The sequence below is a fragment of the Brachycentrus maculatus genome, unplaced genomic scaffold, assembly GCF_059751285.1.
Source record: "Brachycentrus maculatus isolate JH-2025_06_01 unplaced genomic scaffold, ASM5975128v1 h1tg000368l, whole genome shotgun sequence".
NCBI classification, from domain to species: Eukaryota; Metazoa; Arthropoda; class Insecta; order Trichoptera; family Brachycentridae; genus Brachycentrus; species Brachycentrus maculatus.
The window spans coordinates 198,170-216,504 of record NW_028281117.1 but is presented as its reverse complement, the minus strand read 5'-3'; the positions used below and the strand labels follow the sequence as shown (position 1 = coordinate 216,504).

At 35.5% G+C, this 18,335-nt stretch overlaps 2 protein-coding genes across 11 annotated transcripts in view; one reads left to right on the top strand and one right to left on the bottom strand.

The window, feature by feature from the left end:
- LOC148303436 (homeotic protein female sterile-like) overlaps window positions 1-12,415 on the bottom strand; it is a 36,902-nt gene extending 24,487 nt beyond the window's left edge. For 3 of the 10 annotated variants that reach the window (XM_088269897.1, XM_088269900.1, XM_088269907.1), the window contains exons 1-7: window positions 12,321-12,415; window positions 5,308-5,431; window positions 3,355-3,411; window positions 2,621-2,695; window positions 2,250-2,537; window positions 1,779-2,030; window positions 877-978 (exon numbers count right to left, since the gene is read on the bottom strand). In XM_088269897.1, the coding sequence (XP_088126023.1) occupies window positions 877-978; window positions 1,779-2,030; window positions 2,250-2,537; window positions 2,621-2,695; window positions 3,355-3,411; window positions 5,308-5,352 (819 nt within the window). In that variant the 5' untranslated portion in view covers window positions 5,353-5,431; window positions 12,321-12,415. Of the gene's footprint in view, window positions 1-876; window positions 979-1,778; window positions 2,031-2,249; window positions 2,538-2,620; window positions 2,696-3,354; window positions 3,498-5,307; window positions 5,445-11,688 lie in introns of all 10 variants that reach the window. The other 7 variants (XM_088269904.1, XM_088269906.1, XM_088269905.1 and 4 more) reach the window with 7 other exon arrangements.
- Window positions 12,416-14,171: 1,756 nt separating this feature from the next.
- Window positions 14,172-16,003, top strand: LOC148303435 (ribosomal RNA small subunit methyltransferase NEP1). Its single transcript, XM_088269917.1, has 3 exons — window positions 14,172-14,414; window positions 14,811-15,054; window positions 15,599-16,003. Exons 1-3 carry the CDS (start codon window positions 14,268-14,270, stop codon window positions 15,919-15,921), a joined length of 714 nt encoding a protein of 237 aa, XP_088126043.1. The 5' UTR covers window positions 14,172-14,267; the 3' UTR covers window positions 15,922-16,003.
- Window positions 16,004-18,335: the final 2,332 nt, after the last annotated feature.

Here is an 18,335-nt window from a genome sequence, read left to right as displayed (position 1 = left end):
TTGATAAATAATTTAAATTGTTTTTATTTAATTACAAACAACAATCAGATCAATCGGTTGGTTCTAATTCCGTGCCCATTATCCTTTCAAAAAGTAAATTGTTATGTCGTACGTGTGTGTATGTATATATTTTACATCAAAAAAAATATGCATTTTTTATATGAAATAAATCTATGTTTATTTAACCCTAGATTACTAAACTGTCCTTCAAGTGACGTTGTTACTAAACATTCGTAAAAAATATGAAATAAAACGGGAATAAATAAGATAATCAAAAACATTTACTATTTTACAAGTAATAAACATTGTTTGAGTTTAAGAGATCAGGTAATAATGAAAAATTAAAGGTACATTAGGAAGACACTGTGAAGCAGGGGGCGTGGGAATAACGCCAACATTGTTTTTTCGAGGAATCGTCATTTTGCCGTCGTAATTTTTATGATACCTTAGTATGCTAGGGTTAAACTCGGGAACCTTTATGCACAGTAGCTAAACATGTTAGCCACTACGCATCTGTATAAAATTATTACATCCTATCTGAAAATTTGTCATTTTACTAGGAAAATTGTTTATACATATATTATTTAGAACTTTTACTAAAAATCAGCAGATTGAAATAAAAAAATTATATGTCAAAAGATTTTCACATTTTTAATTTAAGTTTTACTTAGTAAACACTTTTTCTTAAAATCTATTGTGACATGTGTTTCGATGCATTCCGCATCATTTTCAAGCACCGTATGAAGCTAAGTCTAAATTTTAGAGTTGTGTGACAATGCTTTTAAGTGATTGAAGAATCAATTAACGAGATTCTCGATAGACAAGACGGGAATGATAAGACCAGTTTGCATGCAATTCTATAAGAGGGTGCAGTACCTTGGCGGGTTGTGTCTGGGGCAGTTGTACTGTGGTGATGGTGGGGGCTCCCTGCTGGCTGGCGGGTTGTGCGACGTGGAAGCCCGCGGGCTGTGCGGCCACCTGAGGGAAAACAATACATTACACTTCTATTCACAAACACTTGTTGCCTCCGGGGGGAGGCAGAATGGAACACCAGTCTGTCCTGATATATGTCCATACATCTAGTCATGTATGATATGAAGGAAGCGTGACGGATACATAGTATTACTCCCATTACGTATTATATTTAAAAAATTATCTCAAATAAAACCTTATTTAAAAATAAAAATTTTAATTAATGTTTTGCTTAGTAAATACCACTATTTAAAAGTAAACTAAGTAAAACATTAATCAAAAATGGATAGATTTTACCACAAAATGACTGCCGAATCAATTAATGAAATTAAAAATAAAATGGTAAGTGAAATTAAGAAGGAAGTAAAATGTAATTTTTTTTCAAAATTCCTTTTAGAAAACTATGAGAATTAAAATTTTTCAATACATTATCCCTTTATTATTTGTTGAAATTATATGGCCAGATACACGTTGCATAATCATAGACTAACTAACTAACCATCACGCCGCTTCACAGTAGGGGTAGGCAGAGAGAATAAAATTCCAGACCACTCTGTCTTTGCGAACTTTCTTCGCCTCTTCCACATTCATGCATATCCTCATACATACCGCTGATTATTTGGACACCTGACCTGACCAGTATATAACATATGATAATGGAATTTAGGTAAATCTATGAATATATACCGTGTATCAGTGTGAAAAAAAACAAATTAAATTACGGAATAAAAAAATAATAAAAATTACACTGTTCGAAAAACCATTTGTAAAAAAATGCAAAAAAGTTAGGGGGTGTGATTGGATACCTGTTGCGGCAGGCCGGTGTGCGTCACGGTGGTGGTGGGCTGCTGCGTGGTGGTGGTGTTGGTGGAGCCTACGGGCGCGGCGGGCGCGGGCGCGGGGGTGACGGGCGCGGCGGCGGGCGCGGCGGGGCGCGGGGCCCTCGCGCCCGGGGAGGCGCTGCTGCGCTTCTTACCGCCCACCGTGATAGCCCCCTTGGCCCCCCCCTTGCCGCTCGCCGACTCCAGCTCTTTCTCATCCTTGTCCATCTGCGCCACCTGCCAATCCAATCAATTCAAGCTCAATTTACTAGTCAAAAAATTAAAAATTAAAGTAACTGTAAATCACGAATGAAGAAATGAAACATAAATTTCATAAAATGTTTTAAAAACACCTCTTTTCAAATTATATTCAATTTGAGTTATGGGGTCGGCTAGAACCCATTTAAGAGTACCACTATGTTTGGAACTATATGAAGATGATGTAATAAGTGGTACCTTGGTGAGGAAGAGCTTCTCCAGAGTCTGCGCCATGACCACGACGTCCTCGCCGGGCTTGTTGTAGACGTAGCAGTTGGTGAACATGGTGTTGAAGTCCTGGATGCACTCCTTGGCCGAGTAGTAGTAGTTCTGCTCCAGCCGCTTCTTGATGGTGCCCAGGTCCATGGGCTGCTTGATTATCTTGTGGTAGTCGGGCAGGTTCAGCTTCTTGGCGTCCACCGGCTGGTGGAACGGCCACGCAAACTGGTGCTTCCATACCGCCTTCATCACGTTCTTTTGGAGAAACTGCAACGGGGGAGCATGTTGAGCACGACCCGCCGGGAGACACTCTACACTCTACACTCTACTATATCTATATCTATACTCACGGCAAGCTGGTTGGTCATCCGCCCCTGTCGGTGCGGAGTCGCATTGGGGGTGCCATTCACAGCCTCCACTCCCGGCTAAAATAACAACCCAACATTAGTACTAGTGCTATGGACACACTCGCAATTATTCTAATATTAACATGTTGTTTGTGGGAACAGAGTACCACCATTTGGCACAAATGAGTGGTACTCTCACAAGTGAGTTGTTTAAATTGGGATATTCACAAAGGGGTACTATGCAAGTACCTAGGGAATCGCAGAATTAGGGTAGTAAACAAATTGATTTATGAAGTTTATGTATCAATACCGGAAAGCAAAAAGACTAGAGACAACAATATTTCAATTAAATATTAATAACCACCATTTAGATAAAGGTTTTTATTAATTAGAGTGACGTTGCACGCATTGTTGTTGCATTGGTGATATTGGTGGAGTTCACATTAGCGGTGGGTTGTGTGAAATTGGGATATTCTGCAAAGGGGTACTATGCAAGTACCTAGGGAATTGCAGAAATAGGGTCATAAACAAATTGATTCATGACCGAAAAGATATTAATACCGAAAAGCAAAAAAACTAGACAGAGCGAAAAATACTTTTGACAATATTTCAATTAGAAATTGAATAACCACCATTCCGATATGGGTATTTAAATTGGGGTGACGTTGCCCACGCTGGTATGGTGGTACGGTGGTATTGGTGGAGTGGTTTGTTAGTAATAAGGGGTGATGGCTTACCGTGCTGGTAGTGGCCAGAGGGTCCACGGCCTGCTGCATGGTGCTAGAGTCTGCTATCTACCTGCCAACATCATACTGCCATATTCATTGTGGTATTAACTTCACAGCTCCTACAGTGGCCATTGCCGGGAAATACTCTAACTCTGTTGGGTTAATGCAAAAAGTATAATTTGCTTCTTTTTGTACTTATTCTTATTTATGTATGTATTATTGTATTTGTTTTAAATAAATGAAAAATACAAACAAAAATAACTGTTTGTATCACTCGAGTTAAGAAGAGTAATCTAGATTTCATACAATCATAACGAAATCAATAGTATAAAATCAAAAGATGCCCAAGATATTCAAGTAATTTGCTGACAAAAAACTATCTTATCATTGCCAAATTATTTTTTTTGTATTTTTTCATTGAATTTCGTATGATTTTAGTACAAAAATAATTTGTAAATAAGCACCGGCCTGGCTACCTTCGGCAGTGTGGCCATTTTTGTATCCAAACAAAGGTTGCTACGCCTACTAGCTGTACCCCACGGGCATGGCACAGGTTGTCACGGCGATGCAATCCTCATTTCATTCCTCAGGAAATTGTTTGAATGTAGTTGAATTTTTAAATGAAAAGAGCTTTATTTTCTAATTAAAATGTAACTTTGTTTTAAAATCACTCGGACATAAAAATTAAGTTATGATATATTATTTATATTCAAAGCATTTACTTTGTGGTCAAACATTTTAATTGATATTAGTAATGTTAGTAAATAACCACTCACCGACTACTTCTGTCTACCGGTTTCGAGACGTACCCGTCTCTTGGTCAGGTCACTACAATTTAACAATCATGCGAACAACACTACACCACACCCACTTAGTACTATTCACATACACTATCACTACACATGCAAAACATGCAGAGCGAGTTGTTAGTCCCACCATGCTTAGTTTCCCAAAAGCATGGTGGGACTAACAACTCGCTCTGCATGTTTTGCATGTGTAGTGATAGTGTATGTGAATAGTACTAAGTGGGTGTGGTGTAGTGTTGTTCGCATGATTGTTAAATTGTAGTGTATGTCCTGACCAAGAGACGGGTACGTCTCGAAACCGGTAGACAGAAGTAGTCGGTGAGTGGTTATTTACTAACATTACTAATATCAATTAAGTTATGATATTTTATTATAACTTAATTATAATGTCTACCGGTTTCGAAGCTAACCGCTTCTTTATCGAGACTGATTAATACTTAAACACTATTTACTAAACAAAATTAAATTTTGACGGTTATGCAAAGGAGCTTGGGTAGATCTCAAGTGGCTTTATTTTTTTTTGTTAATTAGCAGTCACAGTCAAAAAGGATCCGGGATGATGAGTGATTGGAAACATATTTAACAACAGACTTTTAGAAAAATCATTTACCTGCGTATTTATTAGTTGTAAATTATTATTAATTGCCTTTTTAATTTCTAATATTTCTAAGTAATCTAATTTAAGTCCTCTATTGCGTATGTGTAATATATTTAGACTTTTTTGATAAAAATAAAGGTCCGAATATATTACACATACGCAATATGGGACCACCCAGGTCTGCTTCTTACAATTGCAGAAGGCATAAACTACAGAATATGACCCCGCTTAAACTATATTGAGCTGTAGCGGGTACGCCGACTTGAAGAGACGGGTGGAGACTGACCATGAAAGAAGCGAACCGATGATCACACAGATTGTAACTTGGAAGTTGCATTTACTACAGAGTTTCGACCTCCCTGAAAACCGCTAACCGATACACTATAGAGACGGGTTTCCGTGTATTAGTATGAATCATCACTACCCTGAGAAATATCTCTGCATGATCCAAAATTGACAGCCTCGACCTCGGCTAGCATAATCAGTAGGACGAGAATTCAGTGTGGCAGACACACAGGGGAAGATGGTAATTGAGTGAGAGTGAGGCTCTACACTTACCTCAAAAGTAACGAGGGGCTCGTCGTATTCCTGACTGAGCGGCATCAGCTATCTGCAGCTGGCGCCCGGGTCTCCACTGCCAACATAATCTCCAGCCGCCGCCGACTACTCTCTCCTCACGCACCTGCAACACATGCCTATTCTTTATTCCCAAACTATGTCCATGCCGTCATTACTCTCTGCCAGGTGAAACTCTCAAACCATTCACAGGGGAGAAAAATATTACAAATCTTACTTCTACCCCTTATCCACACTTATACTTATGCATAAGGTACTGCATCATATAGACGGAGATTAATATTCAAGCTAGGACACAAAATGCCCAACCCTCTTCTAGTGGAACGGAAGGTCAGTCAATGACAGTCAACAGTCCGCCTTCTCCTGAGGAGTTTTACATGGTTTCCTTCCAGCAATGAGCAAATGCTGACAAGTTCCTGATTGGCCCACACTAGATTATCCCCCCTGTTCCCAACACAGATTTAAATAAAAAAGTCTTTATTTAGTCAGAAGAAGCAAAAATCCACGTAATGATCGTAAACCTTGTACATAATAAGCAAGGTAAATAATAAATATAATTCCCATCGAAAGAAAAAAAAGGTGATCAATACTGCGCTGTTATACCAGTATACCAGTCCAGGGTAATATAAAATAAATCTTAAGATTGAAATATAATTGTCCCCCCAAGTAGTGTAATAGTTAGCGCGTTTGACTGCCGAGATGAAGACCTCGGGTTCGTTTCCCAGGGGGGTCAAAATAAATCAAAACAAAATTTTACAATGAAGTACTATTGTTCATAGATGTAACGTAAAATGAGGTCCTGTTGTATATATTATTTAAAATTAATTCATTGTTTAACGAGAATAAAGGAATAAACTATACCTATCATTCTACTTTTACAATTCCCTCTTAAGTCGAAAACATTATTTTGACAACAGTCCAAAGTTTTACCATTTTTTATGGGTAGAATGGTGATGTAACAGTAAATAACAATCTACCCCATGACAAGCTACAAGCCCCGTCACTTTCCATATCAATAAACTTTATCTATATTGAGAGTAAAATCTTGAAAAAAAAATGGCTCCTAAGTGGACCAAACCCACCATTTTTAAGTTCATATGGATAGAAATAAAATTAAGTATCTTTGCGATGTAGTGAAGGCTAAGAAAATGTACCACCATTGTGCGTAGATTGTGGGCTGGATTAATTGCTACATACCATTGTTCATTGGAAGTGCTGCTAATCGCTTTTTATTTCAATACAAATAACAATGTCTTTAGATACCGAACAGTTTGCTAACTTCTGCCACTGTTAAAATAATCAAAACTAATATTTCGTCGGTGATGATGCAATACGATATATCCCCTCTTGTCCTCCGCACACCACACCTGAGGATTAAAGTCTCTTTGGCGGTAAATAGAAATATGGCAGACAGAAAAAAAAACAAAGCAACTTCAAATTTTTTATAAAATCAACTTCAAAATTGCTGTTGCGAAAACCTGGAATTAAATTTTATATCCAATAAACATGATAATTTTTTGCATTTACCGCCTCTGTAATGTAGTGGTTGGCTGTCCCGGGTTAATAGAGATTTTATATCACCCTGGACAGGTACCTAGCCTTCGCATGATTAATGATAAGATAAAACAGTATTGATGTGATGCAGTGCAGTATACACCTTTGGGTGCGAATAAGGATTATTAATTGGTATTTCTTATATTTTAATGGTTCATATTGGTGTAATTATTAACAATAATAATAAATTAAAATGTGTTTCCAATCACAACAAATTAGCCTTCCGCTTGAAGGTTTTAACTAAATGCTACTAATAATAGAACAATATTACGCATTTAAAAATATATTAAATGTAAAAAAAATTAAAAACAATATATGTGAGTTTGTTTATAATTTAACAAAATATTTACTTAGCCACTATTTCTTAAAAATCTAGTATGAAAATAAAGTAATCCAGCACGAAAATGATTAGTAGTTTTAAGGAAACTTCCAAAATTAAAATTGACGACAAGATGATACGATCTGCCCCGGAATTCAGGGCAGCATACTGAAATATCCTCCTCAAACTCCTGGTACCCAATAGGGGACATACCGACGTTCTCCGAAAATTATTATAGATATGCTTGTAACTTGGGGATATTTTTTCCCCATTTAAAATGCAAGTAAAATCGACTTTTCCATTTTTGCCCTATGTAGTTTATTTATTTTGTTTAGGTAGGTTTTATTTTGCCTCCTTACTTAGCTTACGCCATCGTAAATTACACAAATCCAAGGTGATCAATCATTCGCTTCAGGTACCAGTCCAGGATAATAATAAAAAAATTACTTATACGGTTGAACTTACGTGTAACAAACTTCTTTTAAGCAAATTTCTCCCAACAACTAATATTTATGAAACAGAACTGTAAGTATATTCTTCGTGTTTAAATCCTGGGTACCGCCAAATCATGAATCCATCTGCGATAGTCATATGCGTAGTGTCAGAGACGCGTGTCAGCCACAATTGTGGAGTTATATGTGTAGGAGTACTTTTACTATTTCCTTCGAAGATTTCTCAATAGAATTTTCGGTGAAACTGATCCCATCCTTGAAAATGTGCAACAGAGTTTAATAAGTTATACAGATGTTAAAACATCTTGGAAACGGTAAAAAGCTGAATGCCTCCAGGAACCATGCCACGAGGGAGAGACTCGGAGACGTTGGGGCAAAAGTATCCCAAAAGATGTAACCAAAATAGAAATTCCCAACTGGACACCTGGGAGAACAGAGGCGATAAGAGATTACTGCCAGAGAAGTCAACACCCTCAATCTGGGTTCCTATTGTGTGTCAACCTCTTATGGACCAAAGTAAAACTACATCATGAGTGTTTGGAAATATGTCATCCCGAGACTCGCACTACAATTAAAATACCAACAAAAAACAATCTCACCCCAGTTGGTAACTGATTTTTAACTTTGAAAATATAGGCTTTGTGTGCTTTAAACATATTCATTTTATTTTGTTTTTTTACAAACAATTTTTTTTCAACTTTTTTTATCACTAAGCGATTATCTCAGCATTAACCTAAATTCTGAATGACACATGGTAATGTTACCATTAGCATGTGTCATTCAGGATTCAGATCACAAAGAAAAAAATTTTTTAGTCGTAGAAAGAAGGCTACCAAAAGTTATAACCCGGAATAGTACAACGCAATCAGCCGAACAACGGCAAAAACCTAAGAAGTTTAGAAGAATATGACTTTTTTAACAGAAATACTTTGCTGGATAAAAATATTTTTGCAGATGTGGCTTTTATGCACCAAAAAGTATGACAATGGTAAACAGCCGACTTTGACATTTCCTAGTGTCAATTTCGTAACCAATCAAAAACCGTAACAGTGACCCAATAACATGGGAGTATTTGTACAGTTGGACCATTTTACGCAGTTGCCAAATCAAAAATTTGAGCATGCTATTCCGCAGGGAGATTGGAAATGAAGTCATTTTGTAAACAACCTTGACCGTTTATTCATGTTTTTTTCCTTGTTTAAGAAGAAATAAGAATTATCACTTTAGAGGCGTCTTTGAAGGTTGCGACCAGAACATCAACTGCTGATGATGCGTCAGCAGTTCTTATCCGAACTGCGGTACGCGGGTGTAACTTAGGAGGAGGTGAATGAGCCGGCGGCCAACAGAAGAGCCAAGATGTAGTTTGTGATGGCCACGTATTCTGAATAGGAACCAGATATTATTTAAGTTAAATGACATCTCTTGTTTAGGGGTTAGGAAGGTCACCGTAGCTTTTGTTGGTGCTTTTTCCCAGAATAGGGATGACGTTTCATTGTCCGTATAACAATGCGAGCTACTGACAAAAAACACCATGTTTCATCTTATTCAATATTACATACAGAATCATCTAATCGTAGATATTTGGGCAGGTGAAGAAGGTGAAACTGTGACTTAAGCGATGTCACTTTCACCTCGGGTCCGACAATGCGTAGCTTTTAATAAACTATGAGGAGTTTAGATAGACGCAGATTACGGCAACCTTTGTTTGCACGCGTGATATTAAAATAGTTCTCAATGACAAGTAATGAAGGATGAATTCTAAACGGAACGGCTGAAATCTGCCTCCGCAGTATTGTATTCTATTAGGTGATATTCTAAATCGGAATACCATAATAATGGGAAACAAAATTATGTTATATTAATTATGTAGACGAAGAAGTACGTAAATAGTACTTAGGTTCTATATTCAATAAAAATATTAGTTCAGGAGAAGTTTGTTAAATTGAAGTTCAACCATAATTGTATTATGGTGGTAATCTTTGTGTGTTTTTTTCCTATATTTTTTAGAAAAGTTTGAATATGACATAGTCTAGAATTTTCATGAAATTTCTAGTCTGCCACTCTAGAGGTGATTTCCACGGATATCCGGCCTCTTCTAAATTAGGAGTTCATTTTGCTACTACGCTTAGGAATCATCATATACAATGTGTATCTTGATCGTAAATTGTGTGAAGACAAGGTAATCACTTCGGGTAATGTGTTAACCAGTTCCCTGACTAGCCCTCGCGTGACTCGGGTAATAAGTTTGTATGGCATGTGACGAACCCGAGCACTGCTCGGGTAAACCGTATTCCGTATTCCGACTCGCCAGTCCTCCTTTCCCGTATTGACCCGTTTGTTTTTATTGAATAAACCGAGCAGTGTTGGACAATCCTGTTTTGCCAATTTCCTACACAGAGTTTTTTCACCAAAATTCAACAGTTGATGTCAAAACCACTGGTGAAAAAAACTCTTTGATACCAGTATAACCTTGGGGGGATCGAACCCAGGACCTTGCACATAGAAGCCAGACGCAGACCACTACAATATAGAGCAGGACAAAATTCACCATTTATAGCTTTAGATATTTTGTTTCAGTGATCAATTTGGCAGTGTCAGTTTGTGATAAATTCTATCCATTTTGAGATATTTTCATTTATTTTTACAAAACACGTATTTGGAACCTTGTAATACAAGATCATGGAAAATGTTATTTATGTATACCAAATGGTTTATAATTTAACCTTTTTATTGGAAATATAAGTTCTAATGAAAAACATCATATATTTGTGGGAGAAAAGGGCCAACTGGTATTTGTTTGGTCATTTCTTAATACAATTCTAAAATCCAATTTTAAATATAACTTTAACAATCAAGGTTTTCACACATACTTTTCTGGTTAAATTATGTACCATTATTTCTTCTTACCAGTTTCAAAAATAAATCACTGAATTTCATTGCTCTGAAGACGGCACTATGTTATGGTGGCCAAAATGTCGTTAGGAAAAAATGACTGTGCAGTTTAAACCAAGAAAATGTCTATAAAACTCATACTTAATTTGTTTTCTCCTCACATCTAAAGCTGTCTACATTTATGATACTAGTACTGACCATGTGGGCCAAAGAGTGCACAGGGCACTGTGTCAAATATTTGCAATGTTAATTTGATTGTTTATTATACGAAGGCAAGGTGATCAGTCCTGCCCTTCAGAGTGAAAAGTAAAAAAAACTGGGACTATTTTCACCCCCCTGGGAATCAAACCCGGGAACTTTGAGCATGGTGGTCAGACACGAGATTTTTTCCAAAATAATAAATTGTACCAATTTTTTTTTCATATATTCCATGACAATAGGCTTTTTTGTAAAATCTGCACTGTCTGTCTCTTGCAAAAGGATGCAAATAGGTTGATACAAAAGTATTTAAACAAAACTGGCTTGTGTGTGTGTGTGTGTTTTGAAAGTAGATAATTCCAGAATATTGAATGCGTAATCTTTATATTTATATTCTTACATGGATATGTAATGAAATACAGCGGCAATGTTTTCAGTTTTATGATATGAAGGGTTTGGTTTATTAATAAATTTTATAGATAAATAAAAAAACATTAAGTTTTACATAAAAACTAGTTTAATAAAATGTAAATAGCGATATTTAAATACATAAAATATAAGTTTATAATAATGTTTGTTTTACACAATGTATTTTTTGTTTACAATTTTCTTCAATAAATAATATTAAAATTGTTAGTTTACATTTATAAATTCAGAATGTATTACATTTTTTTCCACAAAATGTTTGTAATATTGAATAGACGTGTATGGTGATGGTTACACATAAAGATGAATATGAAGAGAAAGTTGAGATAATATTATCCTTAGACTGTTTACATAACTGAATACTTTAGGTATGATATTGTTTGCCTATGAACCATTTATCTGCAGTATCTAGAGAAACCTATCTGCCTATAAAACCCACTAGTAGCTCCGCAACAGATGTACCGAGGGAAATTTATCAACAAGGTTACATAAATTGTAATAACAAGGACAATGGGTACTTGCCGCAAATAATGAGGTAAAGCATGTGACATCTCACAACACTACAAGACGGAACTTTACGCGAGAAGTGAGGAGCGCCAGGCGACGTCTCCAGGAACCGAGTAAACCACCGCGGACAAACACTACTCGCGGAGTGTGGGTGTGCCTCGGGACAAGCGGCCGCCTAAATGCTACCGTAACGACAATTATGCGTGCAAGATAGCCGACTCCGGAGCGATCCCGTACATGAGCGCGATATGCTAACCCATACCGCCGAATAAAACCTTCGGAAACTCTACTACTCTCGTTCAAACGACGTAAAAAAAAGAGAACCCAAACGGTCACTCGGCGGTTACAAAAAATACCGAGTACGAGTCACAGGGACCAAGAACGCGGGAAAACCGACGTCCAACTATAAATCACACAATTTCACGCATTTTTTTGCAAGAATAACCCGGAATAAAGCCGAAACCATCGCTAAGAAGAACGAGAAAGAATTAGGCAGCTTTTTAACCCAATATGGCGGGCCAACAAGCGCTAAAAATACAAGGTTTGCATGCAAACATCTTGAATTTTTGACAATTCACCCCTTCCCGGAGAAATTAAATAACTTTAAACGATAAGTAAAAGTATCAAGATTCTTCTGCACTAATTACCTGTTTTCCGAAGAGGAATAATCTGCATAAAAACTAGAAAAAACACGGAGTCACAACACAGGGCACTTTACGTGTCTAGCCGAGAGATAGGCTTCAGAGATGGCGGACGTATGCGACCAGCGTCCTGAGGAAATTGTCTCAAAAATCACCCCTAATTGAATGCGATCGAAATAATACATGAAAATACTTCATTTGTTCATAAAAAACGTTCCGCGAATATTTCCACGACAGGATGACGGATGAAAACAGATATTTTGACGGATTATAGATCTGCCCAAACCGCCGAAAACAAAAGGGCAAATGGCGACGAGACAATGGTGCCGCCTTACGGCGATTTCACATACTAAAGGAGCATCAAAAATTTTGAATGGGTGGAAAATGTTATATTTTTTTTAAAAGCAGATATTTTTATAATTCCACAAACATTAGTGTTTTTATCGTTAACCATTAGTATGGATACTATTTTTTCAAAAAAGGGTACATTTTTGAGGCGAATATCGACCACACAATTCTGGCATATTTTTCATCATCAACCACAGACTACTAATTTATATTCATCAACAAAACATTTGAAACGGTCCAATATATTTTGACAGCATGGATTTATTTTTATCGAATATATTGAAATATAAAGAAGACAGGCAATCTACCAATGTTTTTGTTTTGAGCTAATACATAGAGTTTTATACTGATACTTTTCTTTATATAAAATCCCATATGAAATATCTTTGTAAACCGTACTTTTTTATTTATTGTATTTGGAGCCGTCTCTTGCATTACGCTTGGGATACCATAACAACAAATATATTTTGAATTACTAGGTACCTACCACTGATTATTTATTTTGGATTATTTCTCCTGTACGGCAGGTGTATTATCATTTGCTTCCGTGTGCTTCCGCTATATATGAAAAAATATAAATATAATTAGATCAAGCCAACCCGAAAGCGATAAAGATGTGCAATATCTTAACGATAATCCATACTCTGTTTTAACACTGAATAACTTTTTATCTAAAGCATTTACGAAATTTTCGTCCTTCTCAATTTAACGCCTGGGCCTGTTTTAGCCTGTTTTGTCAGTATAATATGATTTATTTGTTGATGAAAATGTGAATATTTTATCTACAATTAATTTACTCACCAAGCGCCCCATATATCAAACTAGCAGCGATGTAAAACGATAAAATATGTAAATATTTAGAATGATCCCAAACGATTTGAAATGCTAAAAATTATTACATAAAATTATTACACAGGGACAACTAACGTATATTTATCGTTTAAACTTATAGTCATTTAAAAAATATAAAGCTACTTTCATCATAAAGAGTGGTCCCTACTTAAGTTTGAAACTTAAATAGGGACATGATAAAAAGCTTTAGAACACAGAGTATCTTGGAAGTTAGATTATACCAAAAAAGTAAATTTATCAGTGAATGCTATCGATGTACTATTAGCGGTAACTTACAAGATATTACGGTTTTAACATAGGGTAATATACTATAATTATACTTAGTGTGACTGTATGCGGAAATTTACGGTTTTATTGAGGGGCATCAATGGTGGACGCATATCTTATGACATAATCCTCGATGGTGTATCAAACAATGTACTGCAACTCAATAATGTTTATGTGGGCGCATGATGCACATCAATACACGAATTTTCAAATATGTATACGTATGTGTGCATATTATATGAAATCTTTGTACGAAACCCATTCAAAAATGTATCTGCACACATTTGCTTTATTCCGTTCTCAAAAAAGAACGTGTGCCTCATCAAGAATGCGTATCATAGATATTTACTGTGACATAAACAATTTTATATTTTAAATTATAATTCTTTTGACATTTTGTTTACGATTTCAATCCGTCGTTTTTCTCACGTGTTCCTTTTTCATTTTGTCAAATTTTTGCTATACAACAAATCACCTTAAATAAAAATGGGCAAAAAGCGCAAGTTTGAAGAGAACACAAAAAATGACAATGAGTTCGAACCAACTCCGAAACATTTGGTAGTGAATCATGTAAAAAACCAAGAAAAACGTTTAATCCTAGTCCTAGAGGGAGCACAACTTGAAAGCGTGAAGGTAATTAATAACTATTGAATCAAATTAATATATTTGAAGGTGAAAGAATTTAAAATAAAACAGCGTTAAATTAAAAAAGAAACAATTTTAACTTAAATGTCAAATTTTATAAAATTAAACAACTTTGTTTTAACCACTTTTAAAAAGTGTTTAAAACAAACTTGTTCAATTTTATAAAGTTTATAAAATGTGCCACTAAGTATCTGTTAAAAACATTCAAGAAATTAATGTCAAATAAATTTGGTGTATAGCAACGGTTTATGGGGTTGAAAAAAATTGCATTGAGCATAAAACTTTTTTCCAAATATCAGTCGCCCATAGAGCTTCGGTGCTGAGCACAGAACTAAACAAGGTCAATATTTCAAAGTTGGCATTGAATTTCGTCTTCTTTTCTAGGTTGGAAAAAGTTTTGAGCTGTTAAATTGTGATGACCACGCTAACATTTTGAAAAAAAATGGTCGAGATCCCGGTTCCTGTCGCCCGGATATTACCCATCAGTGCCTTCTCATGTTGATGGACTCTCCCCTTAACAGGGCTGGGCTCCTTCAAGTCTATATTCACACGGAAAAGAATGTTCTCATCGAAATAAATCCACAAACTAGGATACCGAGGACATTTAAACGATTTTCTGGATTAATGGGTAAGAATGACATTTTAAATGTAATTTTTTGTCAAAATGTTGAAATAAAAATGTGTGGAATAATTACATTCACATAAACCATCAACCAAATAACAATGAATTTTTATATTTTAACTGTATTATGGTCTAATCAAATGTTTTGTCATTTCGTACATACACCGTGTTACTGGCACATCTAAATAAGTTTAACTATCATCATCTACTAAGTTTATCTAAATAAGTTTGAAAATGGAAATAATTTTAAGAATTAGAAACCATATTTCTAATTCTTAAATTAATTTCCATTTTCAAAAATGTATGATACAGGAGATAATAAATGCCCCTTTTTTCATAGAGTATCCTCAAAAATCATTGCTTAAAACTACTCAGCCTGGACTTAAAACACAATCGATACTATTATCCTTTTCTTCTATTAAGTCTCAGTCGGATGCTTATTAAAGTTCCTTATTTTGATATATTTTAACCTCGGTAATACACCTATGCATATCTGTATTTTATGTATGATAAGAATTTTAATAATGCAATTATTGTTTGTTTTTACCAGTTCAACTTCTACACAAATTTTCAATACGAGCTACTGATGGTTCGCTGAAGCTGTTAAAAGTAATCGCAAATCCGATCACCAAACACTTTCCCGTCGGAGTGAAGAAGGTCACTATGTCATACAGCGCCAAGGAAGTCATCAATCCTAGGGACATAGTGCCAAAAGACGAACCCATAGTCATCATTGTCGGGGCGATGGCGCATGGTAAAATAGATGTCGATTACTCGGAAGAACTTATCTCTATCAGTAACTATCCCCTCTCCGGAGCATTAGCTTGCACCAAGCTGTGTTCAGCTTTTGAAGAGTCTTGGGGCGTATTTTAATAAAGAAGATTTATTTAATTAAGTACTGTTTTTTTATTTGTAAGAAGGGACATAATATTTAACAATAAAAGTTTTGTATTGTTTTGTTTATTTTATTTCAAATATTTTCCGCTGAAATTTCAAGTGTGACAAATGTGTATTTTGGGGAAGAGGAAAAATAAGGTAAAAAAATTAATGTAATTTGTTTTTATATTCATTTAAATACTTTTATTTGTTTCACAATTTATATTAAGTTATTCTTTTAAAATATTTTATTTTTTTATTTTATTCTTTTAAAATAAATTAATTATATCACAGTCTGGTTTTATAGTAAACCGCGCACGATTTCTCAGTATGTGCAATGCCCTTCTTGTCCTCACATAATTAAATTTACCAATATCTGTGATTCAGTTTTAATAGTTTCCGGTATTTTTATATAAAGAAAGATTCCTGCTAGAACTATTGCCAAACTATATTCTATACTCACCACCGCGCATGGCGGTGACACGAGTGAGATAGACTACATTCGTAGGGGCAAATCATGCAGATTGTTATAACTATCATGGAATTATCTGCTGAAATTATATTAGCTTTCCCTTTTACGTCTATTCAATGAATAAAAAATACAGTGGAACCTTGGTGTACATTCTTAATCCATTCCAGATCATGAGACTTATACCAAACCTATTTTTCCCATAAGGAGCAAAGGGAAAATAAATAAACAAAAGGAAGAATATTGTGCGGTGTTTTGACTCATTTTAACTAACAAGTTCTTGCACGCACGCAAGTCGTAGTCCAAACATGACCAAGTTGGACTTATTCCAAAGCAGACGTATACCGAGGTTCCATTGTATTATGTTCTTTTTATTTTATAACTCGAACAAAATATTGTATTTTTTTTTCTTTAAAATTAATTAATTTTTTTATATTTAGAAAATCTTTTATTTTTTATTATTTATTAAAATTAAAATAATATATTTATTTTTTTATATTTTAGAAAATCTTTTACATTTGCTAATATAACAAACTAGTGAATATAAAAATTGAATAGTATTTTTTCATCTCAGTTTGGCATCTTTAAAGGTGTTAAACAGGGGTGTGTAATGTCACTGTGACTGTTTAATCTAGAAAACTGAAGGAGTTAAAATGATCGATTTTACTGCCTTTCGTAAGCTGGCGACGCTTTGCTTCTTGCTTCTCTATTAAGAGAAGACCTGCAGCCGCTGGTGTCAAAGGTGCATAATCTGTGCAAAGAAAGTGATTTGCTAATGGCGACAAATCCAAACTCATTTTTTTTTTTTTAAAGAGATGAATGTAATTATGGGTGTGAAATAGTACCTAGTAAATGAGGAAATTTCGAAACAGGTAGATAATTTTGTATATTTTGGAAATATGTTTTCTTAGGATGGAAAAATTGATAAAGCTATAGAAAGGAAAGTGAAATGATGCACTAAAATCGGTTATATGCAAGGTACAGCAAAAGCTAAACTGGCATACAATTGGAGTCCTGGTTCTAACCCTAATGTATGGAAGTGAACCATGGAGTTAGTATAGAAGGATGAAAGTAGACTGAAAGCCGTCAAAATGTAATATCTCAGACAAATTTTCGGCAAAATTATTTAAATGTAAAGAATGCAAGGCTGATACAAGAATTATCGATGGAATTAAGAAAAGTGTGTTGAGATGGGAACAGAGTGAATGGTGCACTAAAATCAGTTTTAGCAAATAAAAATCTATCAGCGGAAGCTAAACTGGCAGTACACAATGGAGTTCTGGTTCCAACCCTTATGTATGGAAGCGAAGCATGGAGTTGGCAAAAGAAGGATGAAAGCAGACTGAATGCAGTCGAAATGCGATCCCTCAGACGAATGTGTGGCAAAACGATGTTTGATAGATGTTCGAATGATGAAATAAGGAAAGAATGTAAGAAAGGCTGAGATAAGCATTATCGATAAAATTAAGAAAGGTGTGTTGAGATGGTTTGGACATGTGGAGCGTATGAGTGAAGAAAGAACGGTTAAACAAATTTATGAGGCGAATGTAGTTGGAAAAAGAAGCAGAGGACGACCGAGAAAAATTTGGCACAATCAGGTATGTCAAATACTTGAAAGCGGCCGGGTCAGGAGTCGTAATAATCGTCGGGTATGTATGAGGAGATGCATGAATGTAGAAGAGGCAATGAATGTTTGCAAAGACAGAGTGGTGTGGCGTTCGATTCTCTCTGCCTACCCCTGCGGGGAAGGTTGATGGTTACTTAGTTAGTTAGTGTTGAGATGGTTTGGGCATGTGGAACGAATGTTTGAAGAATGAACAGTAAAACAAATTTGTGAAGCGAATATAGTTGGAAATAGAAGCAGAGGAAGTCCGAGGAAAACTTGGCATTTCTAAATCTCACACCCTTTCAATTCAATGCCTTCTTCCATCCACCCATACTT

Coding starts and splice junctions, on each gene's coding strand:
- LOC148303435 (XM_088269917.1), top strand. CDS start 14,268: ATGGGCAAAAAGCGCAAGTTTGAAGAGAACACAAAAAATGACAATGAG. Junction 14,415..14,810: donor CACAACTTGAAAGCGTGAAG/GTAATTAATAAC, acceptor CTTCTTTTCTAG/GTTGGAAAAAGTTTTGAGCT. Junction 15,055..15,598: donor ACGATTTTCTGGATTAATGG/GTAAGAATGACA, acceptor TGTTTTTACCAG/TTCAACTTCTACACAAATTT.